We start from the raw sequence: 19,152 nt of genomic DNA, 5'->3' as shown, positions 1-19,152 counted from the left end.
CCGAGCAAACAAACCCAGGTCAAAGTGCGAGTAAGTCAGAACTGTCAGTTTGCTTTTCCGGGTACTATTAAAACGCTTTTGCTTATGATATTTACATAGATGTTTATGTTGTAAATATATGAGCTTCATATGTCAATAAAGTTGGCTTTGAGTCGTCAGATTTTGAGCTTTTTATTTTTGGGATTTGTTTCGCTACGCTAGTCACCACTTCCGCAATAATACAACAGACATCAGCGTCACAGTACAATTTTCCAGTTTTGTGAGTTTCAAGTTTAAGTGTCTCATTCAGATGAATCAAACAAAGGTGAAGGTATAGCAGCAGATACCGCAGTGACATAAGACTGTTGAAAAAACATCATCTGTTGACCCACAGACTGACCATGGCTTCAGATGGGTCAGCAGTGCCTTTAGATTCACCAGAAAACCAGAGAGAGGGGAACCTGAGGTCCAGCGGTCTGACAGACACACCCAGTCCAGAGACAGAGGTCCCAGCTGGGGATAACAATGGCAAAGACACCTCAGGTAAAACCCCTTCACAGTTTTACACTAACCTGCTGTCTATGAAATGCATCTTCAAAGGCTATTGACTTCTTAAGAGACATTATATAAATTGAGTCCATATAATGAGGCACATAGTGTAGAGAATGTGGCATATAGACAGTATTTCAGCATATTGAGATCAGATCAAAAAATTATTTAAAATACTTTTCAAAGTTTGTTTTAGTGACGCTGAAGTGCCAGGTGGGTGGGGTTTGCCTTTTCGCACAGTTCTGTTTTTGGGTCATTCACAGAACAGATATCTGGTAGCTTTCAGACAACGTTATCTGATTGTATTAATTCGGCCTGGTGCTATATATCAGTACATGTGACAAGCTCCACCCATCTGGCCCTTTTAAAGACGGCAAAACAAGAAAAAGTTCAGTGGAATGGATCAGTGTTTTCTCAGCAATGAACCCAGACTCTGTAATGACATTCCTAAGTCTGTGGCAGAGTTCTTTGTTACTCTGACTAATTTGTGTTCTGGGAATGTTCTGGGATGATTTCTGTTATCAGGAGTCCTGTGGTTCAGAATCTACAGTCTGTCGCCCCTATTATTAAAGGGGGAATTACATGAGTGAGCTGTGGCCACTGTGTAGCAAGCCATCGTTTTCACATGTCAAGCGGCTCCCACTGGAAATGTTTCAGGAGACCGGTATTAGCCAGGAAGTGAGTCAAGAGGACTAAGTGTTGACTCTGACCTCCAGGTGCTATATCAGGAGTAGATTCCTGTCTGTAACTGTCTATGTTTCTACTCCCTCTAGTTTAATTTGGTTTAAAGCCAGATACAATTTCCAAGAAGTAAATAGAAGACATAGACTTGAACTATGTAAGGGCTAGGCTTTGCATAATTATTTCTACCCAATTATTTCTACCCTCTCGTACTGAGATCTCATGTCTCTGGCACCAGTTGAAAGGCCGCTGAGAGGCCGGTCATCTGAGCCTCATGTAGCCTTGTACCTGCTTCTGCTCTGGACTGTCAGTGCCAGTCAGTGCCATCTTGGTGGGGAAGGATGATTTGACAGTTGATAATTAAAGGATTAGGACCGTGAGTCACATTCAGTTCTCCTATCTGGAAATAGTGTTACAGTGTGTGCTGGTATGTGATTGAGTGAGCAGGCAACTGCATAGTAACTGTTTGGCTGACATTTGAATACCATAAGGTCAGTGAGTCATCGCCACCTGTTACATGAGTGGTACTTTCTGTAAGTGTATTGCACAGTGAATAGATAGTGTATAAATAGTATTATACACATCTTTGTTACTCCACCAATCCCCTCCTCGGGATTAATATAATAATATTATTTATGATTTGAAGTGTAGCATCAGGCTTCTGCCACATAAGGAACACACATCCCCTGCCTCTAGCTCTAGAGTAAAAGCATTTATATATAACCTTTATTTAACTAGGAAGTCACATTGAGATTAAAACCTCTTTTACAAGTGAGACCTAGCCAAGACAGGGTCAAATAGCAGCATCAAACACATAACAGGACAACAACATCAAATCACAACAGCAACAATAGGTACGACAAGAATACATTACATAATACAGTGCATAAACAAAAACAAGGCAGCAATATTTAGTCATGTGTTTGTTAGTTGAAGCAACTGCAGCTAACAGTGACCACTTCCATTATTCTAAGTTTAAAATCATGCTAGAAGGCACTTTAAACTGAAGCCATTTGTGCGACCTAAGATTATGACTGCTTTGCAAAAATGAAAACTTCTGGCTTAAGTAAATAGGTAATTTGCCTGAAATAATCTTATAGACTAAAATGTACCAGTGTTGTAGCCTACGCAAAGTTACCGCCTATCTATGATTTTGACTGTGAGTGTAATTGAGCGTTATCCTCTTGGCGTTCTTGATGTAAACACTCATATCTCTGGGAGCAGAGACATCACTGGCATAGTACCTGATGTAGTATACACCTCTCACTCATGAAGACTCGCAAGACTCATGGAAAAGGAAAAAGAAATAACAGGGAGAGCATATTTTTATTTGCCCAGCAAGCTAGCTCAGTCAACATAGGCTACTTGTAGGCTAAGCAGAATCTAGGGCCTTTCCAATGTTGGTGAAACTTACCTGTAGACTAGTGGGACATCTTAGTCTTTATAGCGCTTTCCTTTATACCTGTTTCTCCTGTCTTCTCTTCAGCTCTTCTGCCTGGCTCTCTCTCAGTCTGGCTTCCAGGTTCAGCAGCTCCACTCTCCATGTATCTTATGTCCTCAGCTCAGTCTGGATGGGGTCAGGCTGTAGGGTCTTGCTATTTGGAGGCCATCATGATCTTGTGGAATGATGTTATTCTGCGTGACTCCTGCACTCTGTAGCTAGCACCAGGCCCCAGATCGGAGCATAATTACGGCGTAGGCATCCTAAAATGAATGTGTTTTTAGGCTCAGATCAATCACTAAACATATTAAACCCAAATTTGATATATGAACTTAATCAACATTTGGGAGTTTTGGCACCTGTAGAGTGACCATGTTGGCCTGCACTGAGATGGGCAAGAAATCCTTTATGGTTTTGGCCCCTACTACTTGGAACAGGTTGAAAAATGATCTAAAAATGAAGACTCTCATCCCAATGAGCGAGTTTAAGGCCTTTGTGAGAGATATGGTATCAAAGTCAATTGGACTTTTGGGTTTTTGCTTTTTATAGGTTGTTTCCTCACTGTCCCTTATCTCTGTGACTGTCTCTCTGCTGGGTCAGATGTGTTATGTGTTTTAAATCACTGTTTTATTGTTTTTATAATGTTTAATTGCTTCTAATACTACTCCTTATTTGCTGCTATCTTGGCCAGGTCTCCCTCGCAAAAAGAGATTCTGAATCTCAAGTGGGCTTCCTGGTTAAATAAAGGTTAAATAAAATAAAATGTAAACATTTGTAAGTCGATGGACATGTTTATAACTGGGAGCTACAGAAAGGCTAGGCTGTCAAGGTCATAGTGGACTACTTTGGCCAAAAATATAGTTTAAATTAGTATTTTACCATGGCTGTGTTATTTTGTTGAGGTACTTTAGATGTAGAATCCATACTGATTGGCTGCTCACTTACATTAAAGGCCTGCCCGTCCTTCCTTAACTCTCACTCTCTCCCGCTCCATTCTTCCTGTCCCTCTCTCATTGACAGAGTCAGCAGAACAGGAGGAGGAGGGAGTCGGTGTGTGCCAGTTTTTCCTGATGGGAAAGTGCCGTTTTGGCCACAGATGTCGTCTGTCTCACAGGTCTGTTCCCCTCAGTCTGATCAGCAACCTCACCAGCGGGATAGCGGGAGACATTTGATTACTTAATTAAATTCTAAACATGTACTTTTTTTTTTTAACAACTAAGACATTACATGTAGCACAGCTGCCAGCATCAAGCAGATGGCAGTCAGAATGTTAAGTCCCTCCCCTGATTGCAAGGCTCCACCTGGTGACAGAGAAATCTCCAGTCTTTCTTAACACAATGAGGAATATCTTGTCTATATTTTTAACTGATGCTCACATGGCAGAGCAGACTGAGGTTCATACAGTCTGGCCAGTGCTAATCATGCAGTGCTGCAAAGAAGAAACAGATCAGATACCCCACATAGACATGAATGGTTCAAATGGAATTGGAAATATCTTTTTACTTGTCTCATGTCTCCCCTCTGTATTCTGCCCTGTTTCATCTCCTTTTTATCTCCTCTCTTAGCAACCCATCATTAGATGATCCAGGTGCTGTGTTTCCTGACCAAGATGACAGGAAGGATGAAGAAACGGTGGAAAAACACAAGAAGAAGAAAGGCAAAGTGAACAAAGCAACAAAACCAAAAGACACTGAGGGAAAAGGTAAAACTCTACATTCAACTTGTTTCCTAAGTCGTCTGATGATGATAACATACTCCTAAGAGGCTAGTGAAAGCTCTTGTTGTTTCTCTCACTCCCTTTCTTTCTTTCTTGATCTCTTTCTATCCCTCTCTATATCTTTCTCTCCCCCCAGAGTTGAACAAAAAGCCTCGCATGCGCACAGCGGACGATGTCATCTCTAGGATCCTGTGGGATCCGTCGGTGGAGGCGTCAGAATTCATAGTGGGGTACGTGGACCGCTTCCTCGGGGTGCTGGAGCGCCCCTTCTCTGAGTTCAACTGGGACACCAACCCATGCGACTGTGACTACACTACGGAGCTGGCCCTGCCCAGACACAGGATCCAGTACTTCATCTACAGAGGGCACCGCGTCTGGGACCGCAACGGCAGGACTGACAGGGTGTTTGGCTCTACTGGTCAATCTCTGGCTCCCCCCTTTGGAGGGGAAGAGGAAGTAGAGGGTGAGAGAGGACTTATTCCTGCCACCCCACCTTATATACACACACACACATATACTTGCATACACACAAGTTTAGAACAAAAGCCTGCACACACTACAGAATTTGCCCTGACATTTGCATGTGTTTTTACAGAAATAAGCACAGGAGATGCAGAGCAACAAGAGACACTAACTTTAAAACAAGACCCCTTTCAAACGACAGAAGACCAGCTACCTGCTGTCAGTGGGCAGGTAGAGAGCGAAACAGAGGAGTGTTCCCATACTGAGAGCACACATCTGGAGGAAGAGAGGGAGAATGAGATGAATATTCACATTCCTGAGTCAACACAATCGGCTCTGAAGCGTTCAGGAAGCAATCCTCAGGAAGAACAGGAAGCACGAGGAGGATCTAAGCCAGTCCTGGAGGAAGATGCACATGGGTGTGATCTTTTAATATCTTTAAAGTTTGACTGAAACTAGATGAGCACTTGTGTCTAGACCATGCGCATGTGTTACTAATGCATTTTAAGCATTTTTTTTAAACAATCTGAAAGTATTTTTTAATATCTGCATATTCTATGCTCAGTTTGATAGGAATTGTTAACTTAAGACATGACCTTTGACATTTAGAATATCCATGTAGAGAAGGGTGACTTGGTTTTAAGTACGAAGGCTGAAACTTGGTGAGCAACTTTACAAAATAGTGGCCTGCCTCTTGAATAATTTCAATCTCCTCTTTTGATTTTAGACTTTGTACCTCAACAGACCAAATCTCCTTATCCCAAGGAGAGGGCGAGACAGGGGAAGCGGAGGGTCAGGAAGAGGCTTTGGATGAATGGAAGGAAAGTTGGGAAGGCAACGAGGAAGCTGAGGTGGGTGCAGCCCTGAAATCACCCTGAAATCATTTTTTTCTAATATCCTTGTTCAGCTATTGCTGTTCAAGTTCAGCATAGTGATGCTCTTTATGCACCTCTATTATACACAGAGTCATCTTGTAGCACTTCGCATTGCCCAGTGCTCATCAGCGCCTCTGGAGCAGAGAGAAGAGAAGCCTGGCGATCGGCCCCCTAAACGACAACCCACCCACTTCATCACCTTCAGGGCCAACACTCCCGCCGTCCTCTCCTGTTTCCAGCAGCTGCAGGAGGAGCTCATCTCCCTCCTCCCCTCCTCTGCCCCTCACATGATGCCCTCCTCCAGCCTCCATGTCACCCTGTGCCTCCTGAAGCTGCCTGGCCCGGCTGAGGTGGCCGCCGCCGGGGAGATCCTCCGACGCTTCGCCCGTCTGGATCGCAACCCCCCGGTGGCTGTGACCTTCCCCCTGAAGCTGAAACACTTCAATGGGAGGGTGCTGTACGTGAGTCCGCAGCCGCAGCTCCACCTGCAGCAGCTCAACAGCGGCCTACAGGAGGCCTACAGGAAGGAGGGCTGGCTCCACAGGCACTCCTTCAACCCACGTTACCACCTCACACTGGCCATGGTAGACAGCAAGGAGGCAGAGAGGCCTTTTGGGGGGGTGGGGGACTTGAAGCTGGGTAAGGGTTTAAATTTTGGCCGCTTGCCGGTAAACACCTTACACCTGTGTGCCATGGGTACGTTCAAGAAAGATGGTTTTTATGAGATCTTGTGTACAGTAACTCTTCGGTGATAGATGGGTGTTTATCTGTCATTGTGCAGTTTCACATGCATATACATGTATACATGTATGACTGGGTGCAATATTTCTGAGCTAGATTTGCACTGGCCATGTTGCCTTGTTTACCAAACTTCATGTCTTTGCCTTTTCTGGGGACATTTGATTGAGCATTAAGGTGCACTATTCAAGATAATCAGCCATATGAGATATACGTACTGTTAACACACTGCATTTATTGTATTGTATTAGTACTATACAGAGAGGACACATGCATCTGTTTTAAAGGTTTGTGTAGTAGTCATTAATGATTTATAAAGGGAATAGATTAGATTTTCTTAACAGCCATAATTTAATATAAGAAGCTGTATTCCACAGTTCATAATTCCATGATTTATATCATCTGTTTTATATGAATATTGTATGGATTGTGTGCCACAAGAAGGAATAATTTGTATGCTTTTACAATGAATTATGACCACTAGATTGTCAAGGACATTAAATATTGAATTGGTTATTTTAAATCCCGTGAGTGGTGATATTTCATCAGCAGTGTGATGGATGACCTGGATGTGGTTCTGTTGCTGTGCTGTGGTCTAACATACAGAGAGACATGGAGGCTGGGTAAACGCTCTCCAAGTAACTCTTGCATACATAATATAATTTTCTGTCTCTTTCCCCCCCTTTTCCTCCCAGATACACACACACACACACACACACACACACACACACACACACGCACTATACATATATGAGTCAGTGAGTATGGTCTCTGGCTCTCCAGTGTTTGCTCCCTTGCTCGCATTATCTCCCTGCCTCCCCTCCCCCACTCCCTTTCAGTGACACAGAAAAACTAACGCCGCCCCCTCCCTCTTGCTCTCTCGCTTCTGCCCCCCCCTTCCTCCAATGGCAGACAAACACCACACTCTTTTACTCTTTCTTGTTGTGTTTTATCAGTGTATCTCCCAATTCTCATTCCTCAGTCAAATCCCCCATGAGAACATCTCCGTCAACACTCTTTTCTCCACTTTGCCCATATCGTTTGCACGTTTTCCTTTTCCTGATTGTTATTGAATCAGGGTTGATGCCATTCTGCAGCCTTCACTGGAAACTGGTTTTGCCTACAAATCCATTGCATGTCGCTTCCCCCCCCCCTCTATTCATTGTTCACTCCATCTCTCCCTCCCTCTCTCTCTCCCTCTCTTTCTTTCTCTCAACCTCTCACTGAGAACCCTGATTTTTTTTTTTCTACTCGCAGTGTTTTATGTTGCTTTCTCCCTGCATCCCCTCCCCATATCCATCTATGTGTGCTTATTCGCCTCTCTTACTCTAATTTTATGTGCATCCCTACCTCACGCTGGCTCTCTGCACATCGCAGCCAAACAGCGCTATCTTAGGCAGGAGCTCACTCTTTTGCCTCCAATATGTGAGTGGATTTTTTAATCTCTGTTTTACTGTTCCTGAGCACAATTGACTAGCAATTATGCATTTTTAATCTTGGTCTCAATAATCTGGTTAGGGCTCAGTCTGGTAGTCTGAGAGGGATTGGTCAGGTTGATGGGAGTGTGTGTGGCTGTTGATGGGGGTCGGCATTAGAAGTGTGTCTCTGGTATCTCGCTATGAAGTGAGTGAGGGGATAGACCCGTTAATCCCTGTTAACGGATTAATTATCTTTGGGCAATATCGTGTCGCTGCCTTGTTGTGAAGTCGCCTGGGCGTTCAGCTACGAAGGGCTACAATGCAACGATAAAGAGTCCCTTAGGGGTGTCTCCTCAATCTTAATCCCTCTCTCTCTCGCTCTCTCTCGCTCTCTCTCTCTCTCTCTCTCTCTCTCTCTCTCTCTCTCTCTCTCTCTCTCTCTCTCTCTCTCTCTCTCTCTCTCTCTCTCTCTCTCTCTGTCTCTCTCACTCACTTGCTCTCACTGAGAGCTCCTCTCTCATCCATCAACACAAGCACCTCTCCACTGTGACCAGACAACCATACAATTATTGGCTATTTAATATTTCAAATTCCACAAGAATTATTGGCTTATTTTTTTTTCTTCCTTTTTTTTTCATTTTGACATGTTTTTTGGCATGTCTCCAAGACAATTTTTCAGGATGATTTTTTTGCAAGAGCATCAAGCGTTGACGGCTGGCGGTATACCTCTTTGAGTGGGTAAATATTTCACGGAACCCAGAGAAGAGAAGGAGAAGAGACAGAAAGAGAGAAACCTCCAGCACAACAGTCAGAGGTAAGAGACTGCTCTCTTTCTGTCAATGCTTGATTATGGCTTAATTGTCTTTGTGGTCATAAAGATGAATAATCAGTCAAGTGAAATAGATTCATCATGCACATTAAAACCATTACGATGTATTACCAATTTGGATCCATGCTTATCTTTTCATGCTTAATGGATGTTGATGAAGTATTTCCCATTGACCTCTTAGAATTAGAGAATTGTTACTTTGGCGCTGTTATGGTTTCAATGCATCTATTGATTTTCCACCCAATTAAAACAGAAAATAGAGATGCGAGATGTTTAATTTGCCTCAGTTATTTATTTTGTTTAAATGTCTCTGGACTATTGGCTTAATGTGCAAGATAATTTAACATTTTGCTCTGTATAGGTTTGCCAATTAGGTCAGTAGTGTGGAAGCATTTTGTCACCATCAACTTGTCATGTTTGACTCTTGCACACATCAAAGCACCGATTTGCACTGGCTTACCTACGGTAGGCTGCACTCACTTTGAGGGTAGATTGTTGGAACTGAACATTAATTTAGCAGAAGAATGCAAACAAAAAAATACAATTTTGAATTTTATTTGAAATTTGAGAAATCTTGCTTTTTTTCTCTAATAGGTTTTACTGTTCCTATGGCTCTAGAAAGCAGACAGGTGCTTATATATTAAAGGCAACTTCATACACTTATGGGTGTTAATGTCTCATAGCTGCTGTGGTGTGCCACTGGGCTATAATGCTGTCTCATAAATTGCAGCCATTAAGGGTGTCGTTAAGTGGTTGTTGGATGATTATTTAGGCTTTAATGTGAAACATAACATTTTATGAGAGGCAAATTGGAAATGTGCATCATTTCAGCTGCAGAAGGACTACATTATTCATATCCTCCGATTCACAGAATTGAATTGTCACAGCACAATGTAAATATAGATAAAAATGCAGCTGAATTCCCTGTGCTAAAGAGGATTTTATACCCAGCTGAAGGAGATGGTTCCCGTCTTCAGCCTTTTCTCATTAGCTGCCTTACAAAATGGCCTCGTTCTGTACATTCAGACATTATGGAGTCTCATACCCTGCAATTGATTTCATTCCCAAGGCTGTCTGAGCTCAGTGCAGACAGACCAATGAGGGAGAATCCTCCAATCCAAAATTATTCTCCTCTTTGTCTCTGTCTCAGAGGCCATGGTTGGGTGAGAGGCAGTGGTCTGTGCTCCATCTCTCTCTGCTTGTCTCTCCCTCTCTCTTCTCCCTCCATCGAGTGGGCTCAAAATCACATTTATTTGCCTTCAGTTATGCAATGGTAACCGGCATGATAACAAGCTGGCAGGAGACATCACGTCAACTTGAGGCTTCCTCTTTGTGACAACTGCTGAGTAACTGCTGCTCCGGGACTGAAGCCCCCCATTCCCACCCTCACCCCATTAGGTTGCCTCAATAACTTTCTGGGTTGCAGTACTGTCCTACCTACATTTTGACATGATGTGTATTGATCTGTCACTGGTGTGGTTTCCCTCAGCCATTCATCTTCATTGAATTAATTTTGTTCTCTTCATCTGCAACGAGTGACATCCCAGGAAGATGACTAGTCAAGCTGCTGATCCAGGCTTTTATTTTGGTATTTTTAATTGTTTGATCATGGGTTTCATATGGTATGTGCTACTAAAATGAGCTATAATGCACGTCAACTATTATTTCTCACACTCAAAATCATTATTATTATTTTTGTTACATTATTGTCATCCATCAAAGGAACTGCTTTTTTATTTTACTCCATTGGTGGTGGTGCTCACAGGTAGAGCAATTCAGCTTTGATTATGTGATTATTCTCACTTTGGCCAAACTCAAAAAGCTCTTACCCTCTCCAGAGTCTGATAAATGTACCTCATAGTCTTGCCTAAATCAAATTCCTATAATACATCTAATTTAATAACCGCCTCTGCCTTGCTCAACCCAGTATAAATGATCATAAGGGAACGCATAAAATGTTTATTGGATTGATATATGACTGTGGTATGTGAACATAGCGGCACCGGACTACAGTACACAATCTGTTGACACTGTTGGTGTGTGGTTGATGGATGCATGGCTCACAGCGTGTAAACCATTATGTTCACCACAATTTTAATAAGGGAAATGGAGTGCTGGCATTGATTTGATTTGTGACAGTTGGGCTGCTGGAACCATTAAGGTGAACAGGCTTATTGTAATGGGCTTAGAGCGGAGCGGGCCTGTCTGGCCTGTGGGCGAGCTGTTAACTTGTTCTGGGCCATAACCGCCCCAAATCTGAATGGGAAATTGTCTGGCATTGACTGCGACTATCTGCTGAATCAAAACTTTTATCATGCACGTTATTATACGCAATTATATGCGGTGGGTTGTGAGTGTCGGTGTACTGAATCAATAGGGATAGTAGTAAGCCTCACAAATGTAGAATGCTGTGTTGATTGAATGCTGTATTGAATAAATAACAGCTGCATTCAAAGACCGTAAAACCCAAGACAGGCCTTCAGTGCAAAATCTATCTGACATTATTGAACCCTGTCAGACTCAAATGCAGAATTGTATCCGTCGGTATCGTCGGCATTGAGCTGTGCTGTATAACCCGTTCTATCTAAGCTTCAGTACTGTTGTTGTGAATGGTCGTCTCTGTGTTCCCCTCCCTTAAGCTGTCTTGAAACACTCCTGTCTTAAACAGTAAAGCTCTGATATTCTCTTAATCTACACAACCAGTGTCGTGGGCCTACAATGCTCCATCTCCCCCTCTGTTCCCCCTCTGCTCTTTCATTGTAATGAGGATTCCAGTGTGTGTTTGGGCTAACCGGATTTGCCCTTTGTATTTACCCTACTTTCTCCCTCTTGGCTGGCTTTAGTAAGAGATGCTGAGCGCTAAACAGCGTTTGATGATGGAGCGGAGCTATCAAGGCCGCCAAATGCATCCTTCCTTCTATCCCTTCTTGGTACCCAATCTAAACCCTGTTCTTCTCCTGCGTATACTCTGCTGTGAAGACTATTTCAAAGCCCCCATATATCCCTTATATAATCCATACTGTTCCTATAGTATACTCCCCTTTTTAAAAGGATAGGTTATGAGAGAGGTTTGTGATTAGTAGCCAAGCTTGGTCATAGATAGTAATGTAATCTCCCTATATGGCAGGCTGTTCTATGCTGTTGCAACACAAATCTCTAATCTAATGTCTTTATGGAGCGAGGGTAGGGACAGGTAAAGGTTATAACATTAATATTAATGCAGGTGAAAAGATTACTTTATCTATTCATTGCTTTATGTGATCTTTATTTGAGCCTCTGGGCTTCCTGTTGGTTGATGTTGCCCTCAGGCACAGATCTAAGATCAGTGAAGCCCAAGTCCTCACCTGAAGTATTGCAGGTAAAGCACAATACTGAACAACACTCCTCAGCCTCCTCGCTGAGCGAGGCGTGTGCGCTGATTTACGCTCCTTAGAGCTCATTTCAAGTAAGCATGGCTGACATTTTAACCTTTACTCTGCTCAGGTGGTCACTGGTCATAAATTGTCGGCTCTGTGCCTGGATGGAGGCGGGCTCAGTGGCTGGCAGAGAGCAGGCAGTGACCTCTCTGTCCTCTCAGCTCTGCCATGGGCTGGGGAAGACCTTCGCTGTTGCTTCCCTCTTTCCTTTCCTCTTTCCTTACTTCACATCCTACCGGCTGGTTGCTCTGACTCCTCTCTCCTGCCTCCCACAGGGTGGAGGAGGGGACGATTGGCAGTAAAGAATGGCTGCCATGACAACGGTGCCCAGCTACACCCCTTCGCTGTGGGTGAGAGTGTGTCACGCCCTCCCCCGGCTGGACCTCACCATGCAGATGAGGGACAACATCTTCGTCCCCGACAGCTGGGAGTACCAGCAGGTAACGGACACCTGTCACTACCAGCCACACAACACAGTGAAACCACATGTTGTTCCCTGTGTATTCAGTGTCAGTCTGAGGCCTCACGTTGCGTAATAATTACAGATAAATTGCTCCATTCATAGTAATAACTGTACATTGTATCGTAGTAATGATTCTGTAATTCATTAGGTAATTGTGAGTTATGGGCAATTTGCTTCACATTGAATTGCACTATAAATGCCTGAATGTTAACAATCATCTGAGGAGTTATCATGATGGCGTTGGTAGACCTTTTAAAATACTTAATCAGGCTGGTTTATTGACTTAATTATTGGCAGGAAGATGGGCCTAGACTCCTCTAAGGACCACTGACATGTTTCTGAACCCATCTCTAATGTTGCACCGCCAGTCTGTCAATCCAGAAATCTATTTTTTCACCTAATAATGCCTTTTTTAATCATAGTTCAGACGCTTTAATGTCTTAATCGTGACATTACGCCACTCCTTCTGGTCATGCAAATTGGAGATATTTCTTGCAATCTGGTTTCTCTGAGTGTATCAGATTCAGCATATTGGTGTGAGTCCAATAGCAGACTGCCACATTGGTAATGTCTGCATGGTACAGAGTCGTGCAGTTTTTGTTGCAAAATGCTGGGTTTCATCCTCCTCTTCCAACAGGCTTATACAAACGCTCCAGCTACCCGTGTCTCACAGTGCGTGTTTGTGACTTTTCTGTGGTACAGAGAGGGGGACTCAAATTATCCTCCAGAAGAGAAAGACAAAAGAGATTGAAAGTGCTCCGAGAGAGAATGAGAGAGGGAATGAGTAATGCGAGGAGGTTGCCGAACAGAAGACTGGGCAGAGAGAGAGAAAGAGAAAGAGGGAGAGAGAGAGGGAGAGAGAGAAAAGGGAAAGCGAATGGGAGTGAGAGAAAGAGAGAGTGGCAGTGAATGTATTTAAGTAGGTCACAGATTATTAATAGAGATTCAGTGGCGTGGATAGAAAGAAAGAGAGAGGGGGGGAGGGGGGAAGAGAGAGGGAGAGAGAGAGAGAGAGAGAGAGAGGGGGGAGAGAGAGAGAGAGAGCAGGCAAGGGAGAATGTGGGGAAAGAGGGATGGGTGGGGTGGAGCGGTGCGGAGAGAGGCTGTAGAGAACAGAGAGCGAGAGAGCGAGAGAGAGAGAGATAGAGATAGAGATAAGGTGGAGGAATGGGGAGTGACAGACGGGCAGATGGATAAGAGATAATACTGTAGATATGTGTTGTACCGAAATGCATTTCAGTAATGTTGACTTTATGACATGGACCCTGATCAAATGCGGGTCTGATATGGCTTAGTGACATTAATATTCACTACACCATGCCTAGTATATAGACAGTGCCGAGATTGATGGGTTAAAGCCATAGAAATGATAAGTATAGATGATCAGCAGTTGAGAGTGATCTTATTAATTGTGTTAAATGCAGTACTAACTCGTTCCTTTTCCAGGACGAGTTAGTATGTATATTTATGTGTGTGTGTGTGTGTGTGTGTGTGTAGTGGGCGCATGCAGTGTATCTGTGATTTTTGCTGCTTGCCTTTGAAGCACACAATTTATATTCTCACACATTTTTAATCACCATCTCCTGCTGCTAATGGGGGTGGGACAATATGACAGGCTATGGAATTTAACAGGATTAGTTGGTATTTTACCCTCTCATACTGCTCTTCTCCACATGTAAAAATGGAATTAAAGTGCTGTTTTTCAGATTCACTGACTCATTCACCGACCGACTCCTCTCCTCTCTCCCTGTCCTCTCAGACCCTGCTGGTTTTGTCCAGTTTGTCCGCCATCGCTCTCGTTCTCTCCCTCCTGGTGGTTCTCTCCTTCCTCATACACTACTGCTGCTGTCACCGTGGCGACCGGAGTGAGGGATCCGAGGAAGAGGAGGAGGACGAAGACGGCAGCACGGGTCACGGATACGGCGGGAGGAAGGGGCGGGGCATCTGCTGTGTCACATGGGTGGCGGTGGCGGCTGTCACACTGTGCTGGTGAGAAGGCAGATTCATCATGAACCATAGTGTTCTTTATTGTATGGCAACATCAGTAGCCTTTAGATGGATCAACAGCAACACTATGATTCACAAGGCGTCACCCTCCATCATCATGCGGCTTTTAGTGTTTCACACAATCACCAATAACATAGGAGGGGGACAGCGCTATGGAAATATGACTGACACACAAACGACTGCTAACGGTGATGTTATGTTATTGGTTACTGACCACAGGCCCATGACAGCAGTGGATGTGTGTGTGTGTGTGTGTTTATTCGTGTGTGGATTTCGGTGGTTCCCCATCAATGTGTGTGGCGATGATCTCAGCTCACCCACCTACAGCAGTCATTTATCCACCAGAGTTCCCCCTCGATCTGGTGACCATGCAGTCATCAAGTCAGTACATTGTCCTCACTGTACATTATACAGGAATGCTACTTGACATCTGTCCAAGACACTCTCATATCACAGCAGAGCGGAAGCGCGGGTCGCTGAAGTGAAGCTCAGCTGCCCATCAGACCTTTTAAGTGGGAAGCTATCTGTCAAATTGTGTGGTGTAATAGCACAATTTAATGCTTCAGCACCGCTACTTATTATATTCCAGTCCACTCCCACCATAGGCTTGTGGTTTTATATGCAATACCGGCTGACACCATATTGCTTTATTACAGAACATAATGTACTGGAGGTCTGATTTCAGCTGTCATGATGATGTCATCATATGCAGACGTTAGGTTGATGTGGCTCGTGTCTCCCCCTTACGGCTTGCAGTGTAGTCACCTCCTTCTCCATTGCTTGTGACCTCTCTGTCCGGGGTTGGATGAAAAAATAATGCCGCAGTTTACCTCTTGGAAATATTTCATGTGACACCCTTTCCCCCGGATAGTACTAACATTGTGTATGTCATTTGAAATGCAGCTGCATTAGACAGCATACGCATTTGGCAGCTTGCAATGCAAAGCACAGGATTGCATGCACACACACACACACACACACACACACACACACACACACACACACACACACAGAGATGCACCAACACACACACACACACACACACATACCTCCTTTTCCCCCTGCTTTCTAATCTGGGTCACATACTTTGTGGGAGATTGGGTCATACCATTCCTCTCGGGTTTGAGGGGATTTGATGAACATCTGGCCCGAGCCTTAATCTGAATATTTGAATAACAGAAAGATGTGTAAATATGTCGCTATGTTTAACATTTCTAATATTTTGCCTGCTGAAGCCTAACAGTCTAGGGCTACAGACTCTGCTTTTTTTCATCATCTGCTTATTCCTTCCCCTGCGCTTGGCTGTTGGTACGCTCATCTAGAGCACACATATCACATCCTCGCCAGTTCTATCTTGTTGTGTCAAATTCATTTAAAATGTACATACACACTGAATTAAACATTACTTTTATGCCTCTCATGTCTCTTCTTCTCTCTCTCTCTATCTCTCTCACACACTCACACACACCCTCCCACCCTGTTTTCATGTTTCTCCCTTTTTTCTTTTTCTTTTTTTTTTTTTTGCAGTGTTGCCATAGGCGTTGGTTTCTACGGCAACAGTGAGGCTAATGATGGGATGTATCAGTTGACCTCGTCTCTTCTCACAGCCAATTATACGCTAGCTTCCATCGATCTGCTGGTGAGTGCTGCTCTACGCAAGTAAAATGCCAGGCACATGCAGAATATCTGACCTAGTTGACATTGTGTGTGTGTTTGTGTGTGTGTGTGTGAGAGAGAGAGAGAGAGTGTACATGCATACATGTTTACATGTGGTTTGTTGAGAGAGGAAGAGAGAGAAAAAAAGTGTGATATAAACTTCTGTCAAGCGCGATATTGATCTCCCTGTGGACTGCTGTGGTCAGATAGTGGTTTCTGTCACACTGCTGAATGTCCTCTTTCCACTGCTCTCTCTGGAAGATAGAGGGATGGAGAAATGATATATAGATATGTAAATACCTAGGAAGCACAGGTGGATGGATCTGAGGTACAGTTCATATTCATTCATCAACAAAGAAACTAACATCCCATTTTTTTTTTTTTTTTTTAAGATTTTATTTTAGGCATTTTATGCTTTATTGACAGAAATAGTGTGAGAGAGACAGGAAGGTATGGGAGAGAGAGAGGGGAGGACATGCAGCAAATGACCGCGGGCTGGATTCGAACCCGGGTCGCTGCGGGAAGGACTGAGCCTTATATGGTACACGCTCTACTTGGTGAGCCACCGGGGCGCCCCCATCCCGTTTTTTTTTTTTATTCGAGTCTGCTATCCCTCTTCAACCTCTCCCTCTTCAAGCACTCCATTAGCTCTATAGTAGGTACAGTGGAAAGAGACAGAATAATAGGCACACAGATATTTGACAGCATAGTATGAGCTAGGATTTTGAACCCGTATTACAGTCCTGATGTGCATTAGCAGACCGAGGCACCAAGATGCCCAACATTCTCAGTTCTCCATCTGCATAACACAACCACTCTTAAGCCAACATGATTTTATGAGCATCATCATCTCTATCTTGTGGTTTTCCGTCCCACTTAACCCTCCCTGTCCTCTTCCTTCCTCCCCAGATTTCAGACACAATTACTGGGCTGCAGCTGTCTGTCTCTGGCCCGCTGACCACAATGGAGGAGCTGTTTACTGGCAGTAAGCCCTTCCTGGTGTCGACGCGGAACTGCCGGAGGTTATCTGAGAACGTGATCAACCTCCTCTCCTCTCTCTCCCTGGCTCGCTCCAGTGCCGACAGAGGGCTGGGGAATGACAGCAGCAGCGGGTCGCCCATTGCGGCCCTCACCCCGGTTCCCCCCTCTGTGGCTCCTACTATGGTGCCTGCCGGGATCATGCCCAACCCCTTCTCACCCGGCTGGGCTGCCAACACTCTGATGGTCAATGAGGACTACAGGTGAGGCAGCGGGCTGGAGCGGCCACCTGGCTTTGAGACTCGACTGTCAAACGGTGCACAACATCGACCTGCATTCAGATACACAGTGGATAGGATATATCAAAGCCTTTCAATTTAAAAGAGATGGGCAAGAAGACATGATCAGTGATCCTAGATCAGCAATATTATTAGAACCTGAATAATCTTATTACACTTCTCAGCAGTTTTTGGGAGCAGCAGAAGCCAAGATGTTATAAGTTCTTCTTTTACTGTTGTTACAGTTTTCATTGCTTTTATTTACTGTTGTTTTATTACCACTGTATCATCTTGTCTGATTTTTTGCTGGTCTGTAAAGCAGTTCGTAAACTGTTTTTAGAAAAGTGCTACATAACATAAAGTTGTTATTATTAGAAGTGGGCTTGTGACCAGAAGGCCGCAGGCTTGAATCCCAGATCAGCTGGGAAAATCTGTATGGGGAAAGTGATAAACACTGGCCATTGAGGTTCCCTTGCAAAAAGCACTTGACTCCCAGTTGCTTCTGTGGAAGAACAGTAGAAGACTGTGGTTGTGCTCAGTAGCTCCTAAGGGGTTTTGTGAAGCAGGACAGTGCTGAATAAGAGCATGCTCATTCAAAGGTTAAAAAATAGCTCATTAAGTTCCACTAGAAGCGATATGACTTTGTTTATAATAGTGTTTAATGTAATGACATATGTTGCGTGCATAGCTTACATGGTGTGTGTGTCTGTTGTAGGTGGCTGTCATATGTGTTGTTGCTGCTGCTGGACCTCATAGTGTGTCTGTTCATCCTGCTGGGACTGGCCAAGCAAGCCCGCTGGCTCCTCATCCTGTAAGTACACACACACACACAAGCTGTGTTGTGCCTTTAGACATAGACCAAACAACACTGGATGGAACATCAGGGTGTCCTCTTGGCTGAAGTGTGTGTGCTGTTCCCCCCCAGGATGACGGTGCTGGCCTGGCTGGCCCTGTTCCTAAGCTGGGGCTCCCTGGGCCTGGAGACTGCCACTGTAGTGGTGAGTAGGTCCAATACAACTGCTATAAAGACAGGGGCCAGGGCTGGCAGAGGGATGTGGGGTTGGAGGGGGAGGGGAAGAGGGGGTTATATGGGAGTGAATGGGACTATCATGGGAGGGATTGGCAGGCTATTGCTGAGGGAAGAGAGCTTTAGGGGGCTGACCCTCGATGGCAGGCCAAAGGGATGTCAGGAATCCCTTGCTGAGAAGAGCCCAGCTCTGGAACAGACCATTCTGTATGTGTGTGTGTGTGTGTGTGTGTATGAGTGTGTTTCTGTGCCCATTGTGCTAAACTGTGAAAAGACCTGCCTCCTAGGGAACACTGCAGTCATGGCAGAGGACCAAAAAGGCAGGAAAATGGGGCAGAGATTAAAGATTCAATGTGCGTGTGCATGAGTGCATTTGTGAGCAAAGTGTGTTTGTGCATTAAAGTGCATGTTTGCATGTAAGTGTGTTTGCCAGTGCGTGGGCGTTTGGCTTTGAGAAGTAAAGATGGAAGATGAACAGAAGTGCTTTCAACAAGAGTGAGGTAGGGAGACGGAGAGAGGATGAGTCGGAGCGAGAGAGAGCATCTCAGGCTCTCTTTAATGGAGAGAGAGGGGGAGAAATTGAGCGAGAGAGATGGAGAGAGAGAGCGAGAGAGAGAGAGAGAGGATAAACCATCAGC

The 19,152-nt window shown here is 44.4% G+C and overlaps 3 protein-coding genes across 5 annotated transcripts in view; 2 read left to right on the top strand and 1 right to left on the bottom strand.

Annotated features, from left to right (window-relative positions):
• Positions 1-19,152, bottom strand: part of LOC139922295 (uncharacterized) — a 114,157-nt gene that overhangs the window by 13,396 nt on the left and 81,609 nt on the right. The window lies entirely within an intron of this gene.
• leng9 (leukocyte receptor cluster (LRC) member 9) lies at positions 24-6,906 on the top strand. 3 transcript variants are annotated; one of them, XM_071912756.2, is made up of 8 exons: positions 24-30; positions 374-522; positions 3,671-3,764; positions 4,216-4,352; positions 4,504-4,830; positions 4,963-5,248; positions 5,557-5,680; positions 5,794-6,903. In XM_071912756.2, exons 2-8 carry the CDS (start codon positions 381-383, stop codon positions 6,454-6,456), a joined length of 1,773 nt encoding a protein of 590 aa, XP_071768857.2. In that variant the 5' UTR covers positions 24-30; positions 374-380; the 3' UTR covers positions 6,457-6,903. The 3 variants fall into 3 exon arrangements, with proteins under 3 accessions (XP_071768857.2, XP_078143554.1, XP_071768858.2); XM_078287428.1 differs by lacking the exon at positions 24-30 and adding an exon at positions 251-259; XM_071912757.2 differs by lacking the exon at positions 24-30 and having other exon boundaries at positions 266-522; positions 5,824-6,906.
• The window catches only part of ttyh1 (tweety family member 1), an 18,685-nt gene continuing 8,168 nt past the window's right edge, over positions 8,636-19,152 (top strand). The window contains exons 1-7 of the mRNA XM_071912758.1: positions 8,636-8,674; positions 12,381-12,545; positions 14,328-14,557; positions 16,103-16,214; positions 17,141-17,472; positions 18,203-18,298; positions 18,413-18,485. Of these exons, the coding sequence (XP_071768859.1) occupies positions 12,411-12,545; positions 14,328-14,557; positions 16,103-16,214; positions 17,141-17,472; positions 18,203-18,298; positions 18,413-18,485 (978 nt within the window). The 5' untranslated portion in view covers positions 8,636-8,674; positions 12,381-12,410. The remainder of the gene's footprint in view (positions 8,675-12,380; positions 12,546-14,327; positions 14,558-16,102; positions 16,215-17,140; positions 17,473-18,202; positions 18,299-18,412; positions 18,486-19,152) is intronic.

Source organism: Centroberyx gerrardi, chromosome 12 (assembly GCF_048128805.1).
Source record: "Centroberyx gerrardi isolate f3 chromosome 12, fCenGer3.hap1.cur.20231027, whole genome shotgun sequence".
NCBI lineage: Eukaryota > Metazoa > Chordata > Actinopteri > Beryciformes > Berycidae > Centroberyx > Centroberyx gerrardi.
The sequence above is the reverse complement of the archived record's forward strand: the minus strand, read 5'-3'. Positions and strand labels throughout refer to the sequence as shown.

Bases quoted from the DNA above. Each gene is read 5' to 3' on its own strand.
- leng9 (XM_071912756.2), top strand. From the start codon at position 381: ATGGCTTCAGATGGGTCAGCAGTGCCTTTAGATTCACCAGAAAACCAG. The intron at 3,765-4,215 runs GTCTGTTCCCCT...CTCCTCTCTTAG, and splicing joins AGATGTCGTCTGTCTCACAG to CAACCCATCATTAGATGATC. The intron at 4,831-4,962 runs GTGAGAGAGGAC...GTGTTTTTACAG, and splicing joins AGGGGAAGAGGAAGTAGAGG to AAATAAGCACAGGAGATGCA.